The sequence below is a fragment of the Hevea brasiliensis genome, chromosome 15, assembly GCF_030052815.1.
Source record: "Hevea brasiliensis isolate MT/VB/25A 57/8 chromosome 15, ASM3005281v1, whole genome shotgun sequence".
Classification (NCBI taxonomy): domain Eukaryota; kingdom Viridiplantae; phylum Streptophyta; class Magnoliopsida; order Malpighiales; family Euphorbiaceae; genus Hevea; species Hevea brasiliensis.
In genome coordinates this window covers 66,229,650-66,247,729 of record NC_079507.1, presented here as the reverse complement: position 1 = coordinate 66,247,729, position 18,080 = coordinate 66,229,650, and the positions used below count along the sequence as shown (strand labels likewise).

The 18,080-nt window shown below is 27.5% G+C and overlaps 2 protein-coding genes across 3 annotated transcripts; one reads left to right on the top strand and one right to left on the bottom strand.

The window, feature by feature from the left end:
* Window positions 1–1,359: 1,359 nt before the first annotated feature.
* Window positions 1,360–4,050, top strand: LOC131173973 (transcription factor bHLH123-like). Of its 2 annotated transcripts, none has more exons than XM_058136930.1 (7): window positions 1,360–1,737; window positions 1,836–2,430; window positions 2,573–2,683; window positions 2,821–2,886; window positions 3,069–3,134; window positions 3,234–3,287; window positions 3,414–4,050. In XM_058136930.1, the coding sequence occupies exons 1-7, from the start codon at window positions 1,445–1,447 to the stop codon at window positions 3,564–3,566; spliced, it is 1,338 nt and encodes a 445-aa protein (XP_057992913.1). In that variant the 5' UTR covers window positions 1,360–1,444; the 3' UTR covers window positions 3,567–4,050. The 2 variants fall into 2 exon arrangements, with proteins under 2 accessions (XP_057992913.1, XP_057992914.1); XM_058136931.1 differs by having other exon boundaries at window positions 1,361–1,737; window positions 2,576–2,683.
* Window positions 4,051–9,579: 5,529 nt separating this feature from the next.
* Window positions 9,580–13,414, bottom strand: LOC110643143 (NAD(P)H dehydrogenase (quinone) FQR1). Its single transcript, XM_021795399.2, has 4 exons — window positions 13,260–13,414; window positions 11,307–11,400; window positions 10,114–10,376; window positions 9,580–10,022 (listed from the first exon to the last, which is right to left on the bottom strand). The coding sequence occupies exons 1-4, from the start codon at window positions 13,280–13,282 to the stop codon at window positions 9,791–9,793; spliced, it is 612 nt and encodes a 203-aa protein (XP_021651091.2). The 5' UTR covers window positions 13,283–13,414; the 3' UTR covers window positions 9,580–9,790.
* Window positions 13,415–18,080: the final 4,666 nt, after the last annotated feature.

Genomic DNA, 18,080 nt, shown 5'->3' with positions numbered 1-18,080 from the left:
AGAACAGCTTACTTTCTATAAAAAAAAATATAATTAAAGATATAATAAATTTTAATTTAATAGATATTTTATAATTTTAATTTAATAAATATTTTTATTTATAAAATTAATTAAATTAACATTAATAATATATTTTAATTTAAATAACAAATTTAACGTTTAATTTTTATATGCAAATTATAATGAGAATAATTGAAAATATGTAGAGATAAAATTATTATTGTTATCATTACAAGATAAAGTTTTTAGTTAAAATTTGTTTTTAATTTTTATTATTAAATTTTATAAAATTTAATATTTTAAAATACTATAATTTTAAAAATTTTTATATTTAATGAACTATTTATTTTTTAATTAAATAATATTAATTTAATTTATTGTATAAAATTATTAAAAAATTATATACAAATAAAATTAAATTACAAATATTAATAACGTGTATAAATAATGTGTATAGCATATTAAATAAATAAATATATATATTTATTTATTTATTTATTTAATATGCTATACACATTATTTATACTCGTTATATATATGAGACTAAAATTTATAATTTTTATTTTAATTTTTTATATTTGGCTTTTTTTTTCTCATTATAAGTGTGATTCAAACTTTAAGACGTATTTTGGAAAGTTTTTTGTATTTACCATTAAATTAAAGCATAAATTATGTCAATTTTTTCTAATTAGTATGGGTATTTTTTTAAGTTTTAGAGGAGAGAAATTATGATTAGAAACCCTGTGATTTTGTTGTAGAGGCAAATTTCGAAGAGGTTATATATTTTGTTGATAGTTATGATATGCTATCCATTTCTTTTATATATATATATATATATATATATTATAATTTAAAAAATAACTTTAATTTTAAAGCTGATTAATTTAGATTTTAAATTTTGCGATGCAGGCTCAACAACAAATTAATAAAAATATATTATCACAGAAATAACAGCTGAAATTAAAGTGGATACTAACCTGGCGTGATTTAATTGGGCATAAAATTTTCTTTATTAATATTATGCAATTGGAGTAAAGCAAAAGGCAGTCCTCCAACAAATTAAGAAAAAAAAATAAAAAGAAAATAATAATAAAAAAAAAAAAGAAATTGAATTTCAATATGGCCTTTCCTTTGTCTAATCATCCATCAGCTCAGCTCAGCTCATTCACCCCTAGAAATGTCAAACACCAGCATTCCGGTTACTCCACGGAGACCCAAATGGCTTCTTTCCTCACTATAAATACCCTTCAGATGCAGCGAACCGTTTTCTATAATTTTATGTAACCACAAAAAGGAAGAAAAGCTTCCAGCAAACTAAACAATTCAAGGGATTGATTGCCCAAGAAAAAACCCAAGATTCTTACGACATTAACAGCACAAAACCTCCAACATAGCAACTATAAAGCACCAGCATCAGCAGCAGCTTTACCTTTGCCTTTTAACCATGGCGGATGAGTTCAACACAACCACAAACTGGTGGGATTCTTCTAGGAACAGGTTTGATAGCGGCTCTTCTTCTTCATCTTCAGGGCTTAATAGCTTGGGCAGCTTTGCTTGGCCATCGGAAATGGTGGATGTCAAAGGAAGGTCTTCTATTGAGTCTGCCTCCGTCTCAGATAGTTCTGTAGTTTTTCATGATACCCAGAAGCTGCAACAAGGCCAAGATTCTGGTGCTGACTTGCATATGATGGGTTTAGGCCTCTCTTCCCAGGCCATGGATTGGAACCAAGCTTTACTGTAAGTCTAGTTGTTATTGAAAATTTGAAACCCTATTGTAATAATTAATTGTTTCGATTCTTTTAGAAGTCAAAATTTGTTGATGCTTGTTATGGCAGTCGCAGTGATAAGACTGACAGCAGCCTCCGTTCGATGCTGCAAGAGAACTTGAATTCGAGCACAAGTTATCAGCAAGAAACTGGGATTGGATCATCTCAAGTTCAGTGGAGAGAGAGAATGTTTAGTGGGGAATCTTCCATGAATGAGTTTAAGCAAATGAACCGAGGTTTTTCTTTGGATCAACCGCAGTTTAGTCCTCATGGGAGCTCTTGTGATAGTACTGTGACATGTCAAGGCTTGCAGTTTCAAATGGATTCAACTGCTATCTATGGAAGCCCTTCAACGATGTTGCAAGGTCTTCTGGGATCTGATAATCAACCTACACAACAGTCTTCTTTCGAGAACCGATCGATGAGCTATACTTATGGGGCAAATTATGGGATTACTAGTAATGAATTGGTGCCTTCATGGGCTAATAAGGTGCCTCAGTTCTTGAGAAATTCACCTCCTAAACAGCCTCCCCACCAATTGCACTTCTCCAATAACGCCCCCTTCTGGAATGCATCTGCAAGTTCCATGACTGATGTTCGTCCAAACTTTTTCCCATCGTTACAACCACAATTTCCAACTTCAAATTTCGAAGAAAAACCAAAGGTATCCATACCCATATATATATATGATAGTATTCAAAAGATTGCGTAATTGTGTAAATATGCATCGAAAATACAGAAATATAGTGGGTGGGTATGTTGATTTTGAAATCTTTCGGTTCACTCATTTTTTCTTTCCTTTCCAGCAGAATATATCTGAAGTACGGGATTCGAGTACAGTAGTAAAGAAAAGTGGGAGTGAGGGAGCAACAAAAAGGCCTCGAAATGAAACGCCATCGCCCATGCCAGCCTTTAAGGTAAAATCAAAATTTCATAAAAACCTTTTTGAGAAGATGAGGCTATTTAATTTTCTTCGTTTACATCATCATGATCATTTATAGTGCACATAGAAACAATAAATTGAGAATTCTTTTTCAACTTTGATATCTCTTAGGTGAGGAAAGAGAAGATGGGGGACAGAATCACTGCGCTCCAACAATTGGTTTCGCCTTTCGGAAAGGTAACATTTTTTTTTTTCTTTCTTTTTTCCTCTGCAATTCTCTGATCAGCTAAAGCTTTACTTTCACAAAGACTATGCATAGTGATCAAAGTATCATTTTACATTCTTGATGAAAGCCTATGATGATTCTTTTTTTTTTTCCCGCTCTCTTCCCATTTTAATCATGTTATATTGTGTGTCAGACTGATACAGCCTCAGTGCTCTCTGAAGCTATTGAATACATCAAATTCCTCCATGAGCAAGTCACTGTAAGTTTCCATCTGGACTTTGCTATACAATATATACTCTATCATAGCGAATGAGTCCCAATTATAATATATGCCTTATTCATGCTAAATTTTTATTAGGTACTTAGCAACCCATACATGAAAAGTACTGGAGCTCCCATGCACCACCAGCAGGTACAATATTCTTCTTCCTTGTATATATATAGGTAGAGGGAGTTAAAGGTTAATGACGGGTTTTGCTTAATTATTTTGGACATATGTAATTATTATATTGCATTTCTTTTCTTAATTAATGTGCAGAATTCTGACAAGTCTAGCAAGGATCCAGAAGGACAAAAACAAGATCTTAGGAGCCGAGGGCTGTGTCTGGTACCGGTTTCGAGCACATTTCCGGTAACTCATGAGACAACAGTTGATTTTTGGACCCCTACATTCGGAGGAACATTCAGATAGAAGGAAAGGGAAATGGGTGAAATTGGGGAACAGATTCTACACAAGTAGCAGCAGCAGGTGTACCTGATCTTATCGAAAACCCTAGCCAAGTTGGGAATGATAAGATCATCATCAATGATAAAAGAAGAGAAAAACACACTCACACACACACAGAGATATATAACTTTCAAAGTCCAGAATTGGAGGAAAAATAGAGAGAGAAATTGTGAAAGAGAAAGAAAACGATATGAACCTTCAGAGATACATGCCCAGTGTTTGGCCAGCCACAGGCAAAATGATGCAGGTTGGCCAATATAGGGACCATTTGGAAACATATATTAATTGTTGTAATAATTGAAAAATTATATGATTAGGAATGAGAATATATATATATATAGGTGCTGATTGATTTTAGGGAATTAAAGCATGTTGATGTAGATTAGTTTAATTAATTTAATAGATTAACTTTTAATTTGGGTGTTTTTTATAGTTATTTTGTTATTAATTTATGTTGTTTAATTTTTGCTTTTAGATTTTATCAATTCATCCAAGAATAATTGTTAATTAAATAAAATTTACTTTATAAAAAATAAAATTATGATAAAAATTTCCTTTAATTAATAAGTATTATTATCATTTGGTTAACTATTAATTTAGCAATGAGTGTTTGTCTATTAGAGATACATGACGATATATATATATATATATATATATAAGTTGAATTGACTAGGAGAAGGAGAAGAAGATTGAATTAAAGGGGCTTTTGATATTTGTGTGGGCAGCTAATAGTTTGTGTTAGTTTAAGAGAAAGGAAGAGAAGAGAAAAAGACATGAAAGGAATAATTGAATTCCAGAAGAGGGGAGTGAGTGTGGGGATGTCATTTGATTGGAAATCTCACTTTTCGTTTGTTTATGTGTTTGGAATATTGTTAGTGGAAGTCAGAGGCTGGCCCATTGCCTTTCTTTTTTTTTTTTTTTTCTTTCATGTTAATTTATTTTTATTTTTATTGTTATTAAAAAAAAATTATTTTTATTAATTTGGAATGGGAGGTATGTAATATAAGTGCAGATGCTATCAGTATTTGCTTTTATGCTTTTCATCGAATGGTCACATTGAGGAGCTTCTATTGGAAGGTAAAGAGAAAGCCGTACTTCTCTCTCTCCCTCAAAAATTTTATAACAGTACCATTACTTACTGCCTTTAATTTATGCTCCTCAAAATTAATTATCTATCATCCTCACTCCATAAGTTCCTAGCTACGAAGCCTAATTATTAGTTTCAATTACCGAATAATTGTTTTGTTATTCTCAGAAATCATAATTTTTTAACAAATACTAAGAAATAATTAATGTATATGTATAAAGTAAAATATTTATAAATTTAGTGAGACAAATCATAGTAATTCATTTTATACAAACTCAATGCAGGTTCAATTATATAATGTTATAGATATAAGTGATTGAATTGCTTTATACATATAATATGACTAACCACTTTAATATTGTAATTCAATTATTTATATTTATCCTTTTATTTATTTATTTTTTTCAATGTAGGAGATGGCCTAGTTTAGTTTTTTTAAATGAAAAGTTAAAAAAACTTTCATTCCATTAATTAAGTGATAAGCTGTAACATCTCCTCCTCCTACCTAAAGTTTAGAGATAACTGAAATTAAGATAAAACAAAGAAGGTAATATTGGTATTTGTTGACTCTCCTACCTTACTTTTTGATGGCTTTTCTGATGAACAATTTATTTACAAAATATTGGAATTGTTTAAGAGATAAAGGAGATGTCAGAAATGAATCTACAATTTCATAAATTATATATAAAAATAATTAGCCAAAAGTTGATGCAACTTTCTTCTAAGAAACATAAATGAAAGAGCCTAAGCATTGATAATTTGTTACACTAATATAGTTTTCCCTGCAAGTCAGAGATGTCATACTAAAGCTTACCCTTCCTAATTAATAGTTCCTATATACATAATATTTGTCTTTTATTACGAGTTCATCAATTCTTGAATGCATTTTCCATTTCCTGTGCCCTGCCAACCTGACTTACTAACACTAACAAGGCCATGTGTTTTTGCTTCATCAATTAATTCTCATACGCCATTTTTTTTAATATATAATTAAACTCGAAATCTTATAATACTGGAGATAACTCTAATATCATTGAGTTAAAATTAATTGATTTCATATGACTTAATCTTTTTTTATTATTTCTGTAAAATGCTTCAGATTGCAGTAGAAAAGAGCAATGTAACATTTCCTAATCTCAAATTCTAACAAATTCTTTTCTTCCTTTTTTAGGAAAAAAAAATAAAATAAAATTCATCATAAAAATTGGCAAAATGAAAATAAAAACGTATTTTAGAAACCATTCTTTAATTATTATTTATTTTACCTAAATTAAGGACAATTTCCTTGTGTATTGACCAAAAAAATTCTTTCTATTCTAATTTCTACATTGACGAAACAAATAGACCGCAGCAAAAGGAAACAGCGGTGAATAGAGATACAAAAGAGTCAAGAAGCTTGTTTGCGTCTTATTGAATAATGTTCAAATTAAATCTTTTTTTGTTTTGTTGAATAAACAAAAGCTGATCCATCATATATATTAATTAATTTCATTTTAACAGCCATGTTTTTCTTTTCTTTTTTTTCAGTTTTCTTCGAGACAATGCATAGTTAGGTTGTTTCTTTAATTAGTTTGTTCAAAAAAAAAAAAAGCAAAGAAACGATACCCATATTCTATAATTAAAGTATTAGAATTTTGTCATATTTTTTTTAATGAAAGAATTACATTATATTTAAATTAAAAAAAAATTGGGGACAGCAATGACAATTGTCTGCCCCTGGGTGTTTGGTTATCTGATTTTTTTTAATCGATACATAAAACACAACTATGCATTTTTATCAATTTTATTTTTAGAAATGTCTCATCCGTTAATAATTGATTTATTTTTATTTTTTATTTAAACTATATTACTCTTTTAAAATTTATTAATTATAAAATTTTTATGTCATTAAATTAATTTTTATATTAATAAATTATTTAAATTATAATAAATAATAAATAAATATATAAAAATTATATATATATATATATTTAATTTAAATAATAATTATATATTGATTCTTATATACACATAAAAAATAATTATTAATAATTATATGTCTATTTTAATAATAAAATAATATATTATAATATATATTCTTATTAGTCATTTTATATATTTACAATAAAAATTAAATAAAATTTATCAAATGCTTGTTATATATTAGCAATTAGCTATCAACTACTATTTATCAGTAGTAATAATAATAATAATTAGTAGTTATATCTAATAATTAAATTAAATAGACTCTTAGTTTTCATCCAAATCATTCTATAGATCATATTAAACTAAATGGGATTATTAATATAAATTATGGTATTTAAAAATACAGAAAATAATGACAATTTTACTTAACATGTGGCATTTAAATAGAGTGTTTTGATAAAAATTATAAAATATATCTATTTTATACAATTGGGATTTCATTATAATCAATAGTTAAAATTTATCTGTTATATATATAATAGCAATTATATAGTATAATAATTTCTACTACTTTGAGGTGTCTAGTTTAATTGTGATGTTAAAAATTAAGTTTTTACTGAAATTTTTAATAATTTTCTTTAGAAGAGTAATAAATTTTATTATTACTTATTAAAAAAAATATCATAACCCTTTTAAAGCCTTTACAAGATTTTTTTTTTTTAGGGAAAAAGCCTTTACAGAATTTGATTATTCAGTACATATTATATAATGAGGTATATTCTAAGTCTCCAGAGAAAAATAGTTTTGATATTTTGAACTTATTATAATTAAAATATTTTAAAATAAAATTTAAAAGTTTTTAATAAATATTGTTAACATAAATTTTTAATAACAATTCTAATAATAATAATGATAAATTCTAAAGCTAAATGATAATACATTGATTATTACCATGAATTTTAAATTATGCTACCATATGTTGTTTTTAAATTTTTTTATCATTTAATATTAATCTTAGTGCAAGAGATTAACAATTTAATTATAATATTTTTAATACAAGATTATGATATATATATCCCGTTCTTAGCACGCAATCGACGAAAAAAGAAAGTTAATTATTTGCTTTGCGACCTTAATTATATTAATGGTAGACTTGCAACACTATCATTCAGATTATATTATATATTATTTAATGGTATCCATTTATATAAGCATATGTAAAGAATAACATCTGAACTAATATGTCTAATTCTGATTTGGTTTAATAGCTAAATTTATTTAATAAGTGTTAAATTTGAGTCTTTACCCTTTCAATATTCTATATTAAAAAAATTATAGGCTAATATATTACATTAGTCTATTATATAACATGGTACCATTACCCTGGAATTTGTGCACATAGGTTCTAATCATGGATATATTCCAGTTGAAGATATGCCATACATGCTTTATTGGTAGGCAGGTTTCTTTATTATTTTCAGAGAAGACCCAGTAATTGCTTACTGAAAAAACCAGATCAAGAAAGCAGAGCATATGGACAGATAAAAAAAATAATAATTAAAATAAAGAAAAATGTGTGTAGTCTGAAGGTAGCAAAAAAGAAAGTGGATCAAAGCACATGTCACTGGGTTCTTCACCAAAATGATTAGAGGGGGAAAAAAGTTTTGATGAGTTACTTTGGTAACAGCTGTCTGATTGCAACAATTCAAGGTTCATTGATTGCAAAGGAGCCTAATTCTTTTGTGTACAATCCCATCAGAAAGAAAAACTCCTAGTAAAATCACAAGGAAAAACTAGTGGCAAAGCCAACCCTGTACTCCAAATTGGCTAAATAGCTTGGCCTAATGGGAATGATTCTCAGATTTCTGCTTCATGGTCCAAAACCTAACCCTATCATCCAAATTGGCTAAAGCTTATTGGGCATTGATCATTTGCACTAACTTGAGACAGTCTGGTGGCTGCACATGGCTTGAATGCTATAGCTACTGGCGGCCTTTCTTGTTACCCATCATATGAAGATGGGCTTACTCTTGGAGGGTAGTTTTTGTCATATTCTGCGAATGGGTAGTTGGTCAAAAGGTGAAGTCGAAGCTCATGGTAAATAAAAGGTGAAACTTTATAAAATAAAATTTTACCTAATTTTTACCTAATCTCCATGTCACCAAGAAGAAACTTCAGTAAAGGTATCACTGACTCTATGGACCATATATGATTCCTAACATGCAGGTTAGGTTAATTTTAGTTGGAATTTTTCCTAAAACAAGTTGGTAGATTTAGTGTCGATTTAGCATTATTGTTTGAACTATTATCAAGAGAAGTACAATTTAAAATATATTTATTAAATTTTTTAAATTTTAATTTAATATATTTAGTCATAAGAAATGATTTTATCAACAACATTTAAAAGGATTTTTTTAAAAAAATTAATTTCAATCAACTTTTTCTTTGGTTGGAATGCATATTGTTGAGCGCTTTTCTGGCCAAAAGATGTGTGCCAGGGCCTGTAGCAGGGCTGAAACTTGGCAGTATGAAGAAGATAGATCCTATCCGAGCAACAAAAGTAAAGGTCGGGCAAAGCTGGAAGTAGAGGAATGAGAGCATTTGTCTATGGATGTAAAACTTAAATGCATGACTTAGTTTCAGAAATTTCATCTTCACCCACAAACGAGGGTTTGGAACTTTGGATATACAAAACATGCAAGCAACTAGACATGGCTTCTTTTAGCACTGACATAGTATATGACTGATAAACTTGGGCTTAATGGTACATGTGTTAACAACCAGAGACCAATTAAAAAAAAGAAATGAACTTCTTCATAGAATTGGCTATTCAAACATATTTTTCACATTTTCAATAATTAGTGCAAATAATATGGTTCAGATCGACATTAATTTTACGATGTGCCCATGAATACTCATTTCATTCAATCATATTTCATATAATTCTTGTTCATTGCTGAAGTTAAATTGGTACAGACCCACAAATAGTGAAAATGAAGAGTAGTATCTTATGATCCATCAAAGTGGAGAAGATGGTACAGATGAAGTAAATAGCCTTTTATCATTTGAGAGAAACCATTATTATGTAACACACATACAAAACATATAACCAGGAAAGCAATAATTATTCTTCACAAACACAAAATCTATAGGGTAGAAAAATATAGACTGAACTGTACTTCTGTATGAAATGAAATTAAGCAGATCCCTTGAGCTTCTTTGTGATGGTAGCAATGTACTTGCCCTGGTGAAAAGCCTGCTCCAACTCCAGGTCAGAGGGCTGTCTTGAACCATCCCCAGCATAAGTTCCAGCACCATAAGGACTTCCGCCTTTCACTTTCTCCATTTCAAACATGCCAGCACCGAATGTATAACCAATGGGAACAAATATCATTCCATGGTGAACAAGCTGAGTAATTGCAGTCAACCTGTATCAATTTCAAATTTTTAATGAGAAAAATTGTTACTTTCTGTTCATCATATTTAACTTGGTTGGCTAACAGTGGCCTAGGGGCTTACGCTGTAGTCTCTTGTCCACCACCTTGAGAACCAGTGCTATAGAAGATTCCAGCAGGTTTGCTTGCTAGTTGCTGTGTTCTCCATAAGCCACCAGTTGCATCCAAAAATGCTTTAAATTGGGCAGCCATCATTCCAAATCTTGTTGGGAAGCCAAAAACAAACCCATCAGCCTCAGCAAGTTCATTGGGCGAAAGGATTGGCACGTCACTCTTTGGGGGTGCACTCATCTTTCCAAGCACCTCCTCTGGCAGGGTCTCAGGAACCTGCAGCACATACCAACGAGATCAGTTTAATGATAAGTATGCAACTTTGGTAAGTAAAAAACTTCTGTTTTAAAATGAACCAAAATATTACAGGCTTTTCTGACATCCATGGTTGCTTATCAACATATAGAGACATGGCTACCAGAAGTGCTCAAAGCAAATGAGCACAGAAAAATGTGGTCATTAGCATTACTCAGACAATTAGATATGAAATTCCAAAGAAGATTGAAAAGCAAGATTGTACTTCAGCAAGTTAGCTAGTCAAGAAACTTGCATAAACATATATTGGAATCCCAAGAGCACTCAAAGACAAAAGGAACAAAATTCTCGCTCTTATTAAATTGTCAATCGTCAATAATAATCATAATAATAGCTACCAAAATACCTAGACGACAAGTATGTATATTATTATAATTAGTCATACTAGTACTAGGATTAGGAATCCCAAAACAAGAAGAAAATATTAAACAAACACTAATTAGACATACTAAACAAACTAAAATACCACTTCCAAAATTTCTTCCTAAAATAAGTAGATCTAAAATCCCTGGTAGAGAATCCTGCATCAGGATAAAAGTAAGAAAGAATTGAAGTTAACAAGCTGATGGAAACAAGAGTCCAAAAAAATAACTTGACAGAAGAGAAACTTTGCAATTATTCCCAAGTTAGTCCGGACAAGGAATGCACTTTGAGACAGAGTCTGACAGACCATTGAAACAACCTACTTATTTTACTAAGTCAAACAATTTTAGGTTGATGAACCCTTCTCTGGGAATATTTTCTTCTTCTCTTTTACCTTAAAAATTTTTACTGCTTGTGATTACATTTTATAATTGTATGCTGGGAAAGCTACAACTTGAAGGTAAACTTAACAATTCAACATTACAACAATCTGAAGTGTATAAGGTGATGTTGGATCCACTTTCTAACCTGCCATAATTTGGCTTCGACACCTTCAACAGATGCTGCCCCCTTCTTGATCTCTTCTGCCAGTTTCTCTACATGTCCATACATGGAATAGTACCTGAAAGAGCAATACAAAATTTTGAAAAAGAGACATATAATGTAAGCCAAAGAGCATTAGACAAAAACAAATAGATGAGGTACTATTCCATACACTCATCTTTGTTCTATTTTTCTTTCTATTTTTTATTTTTTTTTTATAATCTCATTGACATAACAACACCACATTTATCCTAATTTTTGAAAGAATTGCATAGTATCATTATCTGTTGCATCTCATATCCATGTCTCTGCTTCCTAGCTGTCTAACCTGGCTTAATAAACGATATGCACAATGCAAAAATTTTCTCCATTAGTTATTCAATCACCAATAAAACCCACTGCCCCAAAGCTCACCAATCATTGTCTTCATAATGGATGCAATAAGGATATTTAATCATGAACATGAGAACCTGTAGAAACTAGGAAAAAAAATCTCTGGTATAGCTGTGGTGGACCTACTGCCAACAATATCATGAAAGAAACAATCTGGGATGGATCACCAGACCAGTACACCAACAACAAATGCACAATGATTGTGGTCACACTGGTCCACACAAGCTCAATAAATAGTGGGATGCATGATACACTCGACTATAACAGAGGCAAATTAGTCTTTTAAAAGATCATGTTTCAATATGACCATGAATGTGAAATGAAGGCAGCCACACAACATTGAGACCAGTTTAAATTGACAACTGGACTGTCAATGTAGCAAATTTTTAGGTCAGAGCATCTCTGCTCTGAACTAAGCCTTTATAATGCTACTGCAAATCATAATTCATAAACCTCCTCAATAATGCGTGTCAACAGATGTTGCCACACTGGTACTCAAAAAATCATACATCCATTTGCCAGATAAAGTCAACAAGGAAGCCACCATAAGGGTGACCAATGATATGCTAAAAAAACTAATTATATTTTCCTTGCATATGTAGGTGTCTAGAACAAAATTTCCACTTATGCTATAAGCAAAGTCTCATGTTTGCCAGAGATAGATTTACAGAGCTTGAAATGCTAACAAAACAAAAGAATGAAGTGAAGTCCAGCATATCCACTTTGAGCGATGACCAAATGCTTGTGGTCTTACTTTTCCAAAAGTGTGACTATCTATGCATTATTAACATTATAATTCAATAAGAACTTAATTTATAAAAACATTCCAATTTCCAGCCTTTTAAAAAGAATAATATCAAAGCTGTGGTTGTGGCTGGGTTCTGCTTTTTTAGAGATCTATCTAATTATACATAAAAGTCTCAGACCTTAACATTGCTCACAATACAGTGATCCACAAAATTCTGCCTCAAAATAAAAATTTAAGATCAAACCTAGGAAATAAGTTTCGTAGAAAGGAGAAAAGGATTGAAAGGAAAATGTATAGAGTACACAATAAGGGGTAAATACATGAGGTGGCACCTACTATGAGCTGGATGCCCTTCCTTTCCCCTCTTCAGTTCTTCCTTACCTTCCCTCTCCCTCCTCTCCCCACCCCCCCAACAAACTCAACGGGGGGGACAAAAAGCTCCTAGATGCTTCAATTACAGTAATTACCAGAAAAGAAGACCAGAATTCATTTTTTAGCTCCATAACTCTCTACATTTTCCAGGCATACAAACAAATAGTGATCAAACAGTTTGTATTAAAAAAAAAAAAAAAGAACAAATCTACACACGTATTGAACATTAAAAACAAGAAAACAACTCAGCTGATAAAAGAAATAGTTCACAGAATCAGTAGAAAAGATCGCCGTTTTAGGAGATCGAAAAGAAAAATCCGCAGTAATCAAAACATAACCATTAAAAAAAAATGAAAGATCACAAATGAGAATTACATGTATATACGTATTGACAAGTATAGAGGGATAGAAAAAGAGAGACATACACAATATAGACTTTGGTAGCCATTAAAGCATGCAAAATCTAGCAGTTCTCTTCCTGAACGTGCGTTATTTTTTTTCAATTTGTAAGCGAAGGAGCGTTGGCGATGAAGGAAAATGGAAAGCCAAAAGCCCGTATTTATAGAGGCAGACAGGATTATTCTTATTATTATTTATTAATTTTAGATTCTGAAAGGCCCACGAATTTAGGGGAAAAAAAAATTAAAAATTGAAGAAGTTGGAGCAGGGCAGGTAACGACGTCGTTTCTTGAAGGGAAAGTCAATTTCCCTTCGGAGACTAGATTACACGGGAAATGAAACGATTAAGGAGGATGATAATGATGATGATAGGCTGTTGTCACGTTCATCGTCATCCTCATTGGACGTTTCAAACTAATATTATGTTCTGATTCGTTGAGATAGTCCGTTGTCGTTTTAGTATATCAAAAAATTTGAGATTTTGGATGCATTTGGTAATAGTTTCAATAGTATATAATAATTGGAATTTTAATACAATGGTTATAAATTATATTATTACTTAGGTGGTAACATATTAATGTTTTTTTTTAAAAAGGATATTGATATTTCTATTTTGAGGTGGATTATGGATATTTTAATCCATATAATTACCTTATATATTCATATATAACATATTAGTCTAATTGAATTCCATGTAAGGATAATTTTTACAAAATTAGTAAAATATATTTAAATTAATTATAACTATTTTAATTAGTTGTAAATTTTAAGTATTCTCATTTAGCAATGTAGTAAGAATTTTCATACTATTTATATCTATTATAATTCAATACATCTCTTTGCTTATATTAGCAGTGTTAAGATTTTATTTTTCTCTGACATAAGGTGCATTGATTCTACATCTTAATTCAATTAAAAGTTGATAGCCTTGCCTGCCCACAATAAAATTTAAAAAAAAAAATATAAGAAAACTATGTCATTATGATATAACCTAATTATTATAATTCCTTTTCTTATCTTCTACTCTAAAATAGAGATAAAAAAAATTAACTATTAATTCCAAAATATGATTTCATGTTAACAATATTATGATAAAAAGCAAATCTTCATTTTATTTGTAAAAATTAAATTGTAATTATTTTTTTTTAAATTAAAATATAGTGATAGATAAAATTATATATATTTTTAGAAAAAAGTAAATTATATTGGTTGTCAGCAATAAGCAAGGTGGATTGGCCTGAGTGCCAATAGGCTGTCGCTGGCTGGCTGGCAGTCAGTGGCCGGCAGTTAGGAGGGTGGGCCTACTGGCTCTAGAATTTCTACATGGAGGCAAAAAATAAACATATCCGCCGAATGCTAATTTTGTTGGATGGCCAACCCTCTCGATTGTCTTTCTCATTAGTACTAAACAAATTATTATTTTTATTATTATTATTGGATGCAAGAAAATATTGAAGCTGTTATACGTATATTTTGTAATTTTTTTTTAAATATCAACTTACACTGAAATACATAAATAAATAATTTATATATTGATTTATTATTATTAGTATATGAATTTTAAATTCTTGTGTACCATACGTTGATTATTCTAAAATTTTAAAAATAAATTATATTTGATCCCTTAGAAAATTTTCAATTTCCCTATTAGATGGATCAATAATAGAAATGTGCATATATTCTTATTTTTAAAGTAAATTAGCGGAATACTCATATTGTACACAGTAATATATATATATATATATATATAATTTTATAATTTAAAATATTAAAATTTTAAAATATTAATAATAAATTTTAATTAAATAAATTGACAAATACTCTTAAATTAATGACCTTAACGGTTATAAGTTTTTTTAATAACTATAAGTTATTCTTTGCTTATAATAATAATACTAATAAAATAATTTTGACATAATAAAAATAAAATAATATTAAAGTAAATTAAAATTTATTAAATATATTAAAGGAAGTGAGAAAAACTTTTAAGTATTATTTTTCTTTGGGTTTGATAATAATTATTTTTACTAATTATATATTATATCTATTTAAAAAATGCAAAAAAAAAACTAATGTTGTCTTTTTGCTTTTTTTTTTTAAATTAATGTTGATTTTTTCTTTTTTTTTTTTAAATTAAAAATTAATGGATAGATATTATTTTTAATAATTAGATATATTTAAAAGAAAATTCAATTATTAATTTTTTACAAAAATTTAAATATACCTGATAGTCAGTTTTAATTTGAAGTAAATATTTAAAAAAAATTAAACTTTTAATTATGGCAATAATTAAAAATTTATGGTAATATTCATTGAATTTTAAAATTAAAAGTTTTAGATTAGCACATCATCAATAATTAAATATTAAATTTAATTACAATAAATATATTTAAAAATATTTCACAACAGTAAATATATTTAAAAATATTTTACAAGATGATTTTAATTTTCTTTTAAAAATTGGGAAAATTAAATTAGAAAACGCGAGTCTTGATTTTATCGTTTTCAAATTAAAAATTAAGAAATCTCATAATTAATGATAATTATATTTATTAATTAATACTTTTTATTATTAAAATTTGAAAGATCAAATTAATTAAGGATTATATTTAAAAAATTAAATTATATAATAATTGTATGCTATAACTATTTAAGAAATACATAAAAATTATCATCAATAAATTTAATTAAAATTTATCACTTAGCATAAATGCGATAAATTCAAAATCCTATCAACTTTTGAATTTGTTTTACAAAAATTTAAGTCACCTTCTTAATTTTTCCTATTTCTAATTAAATTAAACTTTTTAGACGATGATGATGATAATGATAATGATGATAATAATAATAATAATTATTATTATTATTATTATGGCTACTTACTATAGTATTAAAGTATAATAATTAAATAATTTATAACCTATATATATATATAATTAAAAAATTAACAAATTAATTATAATTTAAAAAATTATATAATTAATTAATAAAAATAAAAAAATGAAATTCTTGGTATATGTATATATGCATATAAAATTTAAAAATTTTCTAAATAATAATAAAACAATATAACATGATTAATATTAGCTAAAGTAATACTATTAATTATTTATTAATTATACTATAAAAATATAAAAAAATAATAAAAATTGAATATTAATGCAAACTCTTGTTTACTATAATTATGAAAATAAAATTTTATTTTATTTTTTATAATTCATATAAATATAAAAAGAAATTAAAAAATTAAATAAAAAATAAAATTAAATACTTAACATAAAAAAATAATAATTACTACACTTATAAAATATAATAATTTATATATAATAAATATCACGTCATAAAATTTTAAAAAAATATATATCTACAAGACAAACTTTGTTATATAATAACATCAATGATAAACTCCTCTACTTTATATACATATTATTAGTTCAACGTATCAAACATTGCAAAACACAAAAGTACGCTCTAAAAAAGGCCAAAGGGCCACATTAGCCACTTATTATATTCAATAGATAAATATGCTCTTAATATTTTTTTACAATTAGTTATGTTGTTTTTAATTTAATTTTGATTAAAAATGTTTAAAATTAATGATATTAATTATTGATAAGGTCATTAATTTTTAATTGTAGCTAATTAAATCTTTTAAATTTTAATTGAAGTTAATTAGACTCTGTAAGCTTTACTTTTGATGAAAATATACATTTGAAATAGGTAATTAGTTTTGATATTTCTAATTTATTTTAAGAGAAAATTAATTCGTCAATAAACACTACTTTGATGATAGAGTGAAGCACAATGTTAATCGATATAAATACTTTATTATTAGATTTTTTTTAAAAAAATTTCTTTAAATTTTGAGCCTAATGATCAAAGAAAAACTGTTAATTCCATTTTAAATAGTGACTTGGATTTTACAGAGAAGGAAATACTGGCCATTAGATTAATATTAAAATGGCAATTTGAATTTTTTGTAATTAAAATTAGTGAAATTTAATTGAATGAAATTAATATTAAAATATAAAAAACCTAATTGATTTTAATTGAGAGACTACAAAAAATACGCTAAGAACCTATTAGATTATTTAACCTAAATTTAACCTTTTGTTCTTAAAAAAATTATAACTTTTTTTTTTCTAGATTTTGTATGATATTAATCAAATACCATAACTACAATTGTATTATTTTTTTTATTAAATATTAATTGAATTTTATATTAAAAATTTTATAATTTTAAAAATAATTTTAATATTATTAATTTAAAATTTTCTATAACAATAACTGTATTATTTAATTCTAAGTGATTGCATATTTTTTATGAAATGAAATAGTTAAAATGTTTAGTTTGAGCTTGTACTTTTTTGTAAAACTTCCATTTAAACTTAATTTAATTAAAAAATTAAGGTTTATACATTAAATTTTTTTATTTAAATAAAAAATAAAAAGTTTAATCATTCAATTTTTGAATTAAATTTCATAATTTAAGTTTAAAAAATAAGAAGTTAAATTTTTTAATTTTTTTATTAAATTAAATTAAGAATAAATCAAAACTTTTAATTTAATTTAGATAAAAAAATTAAAAATAAAATAAATTAAACTTCTTCGGTGAAATTCAGCTTTAGGAAATAAAGTACTAACCCACAACCTCCAAAGATGTTAGGACACGCGAGCCGTAGATAGATTGATAGATAATAGGAAAGGATGAAGATGGAAGAAATTCTTTTTTCTTTTTTTCCGAAGGAAGGAACTGGATTGGTTGTGAGAAATAGGTGATTGTTTTTTTTTTAATTATAAAAAATGAGAGTATTTATTTTGTTTTTTTTTTTTAATAAAAATGGAAG

Coding starts and splice junctions, on each gene's coding strand:
- LOC131173973 (XM_058136930.1), top strand. CDS start 1,445: ATGGCGGATGAGTTCAACACAACCACAAACTGGTGGGATTCTTCTAGG. Junction 2,684..2,820: donor CGCCCATGCCAGCCTTTAAG/GTAAAATCAAAA, acceptor GATATCTCTTAG/GTGAGGAAAGAGAAGATGGG. Junction 3,135..3,233: donor TCCTCCATGAGCAAGTCACT/GTAAGTTTCCAT, acceptor AATTTTTATTAG/GTACTTAGCAACCCATACAT.
- LOC110643143 (XM_021795399.2), bottom strand. CDS start 13,282: ATGGCTACCAAAGTCTATATTGT. Junction 10,377..11,306: donor TCGAAGCCAAATTATGGCAG/GTTAGAAAGTGG, acceptor TATGTGCTGCAG/GTTCCTGAGACCCTGCCAGA. Junction 10,023..10,113: donor GGTGGACAAGAGACTACAGC/GTAAGCCCCTAG, acceptor AAATTGATACAG/GTTGACTGCAATTACTCAGC.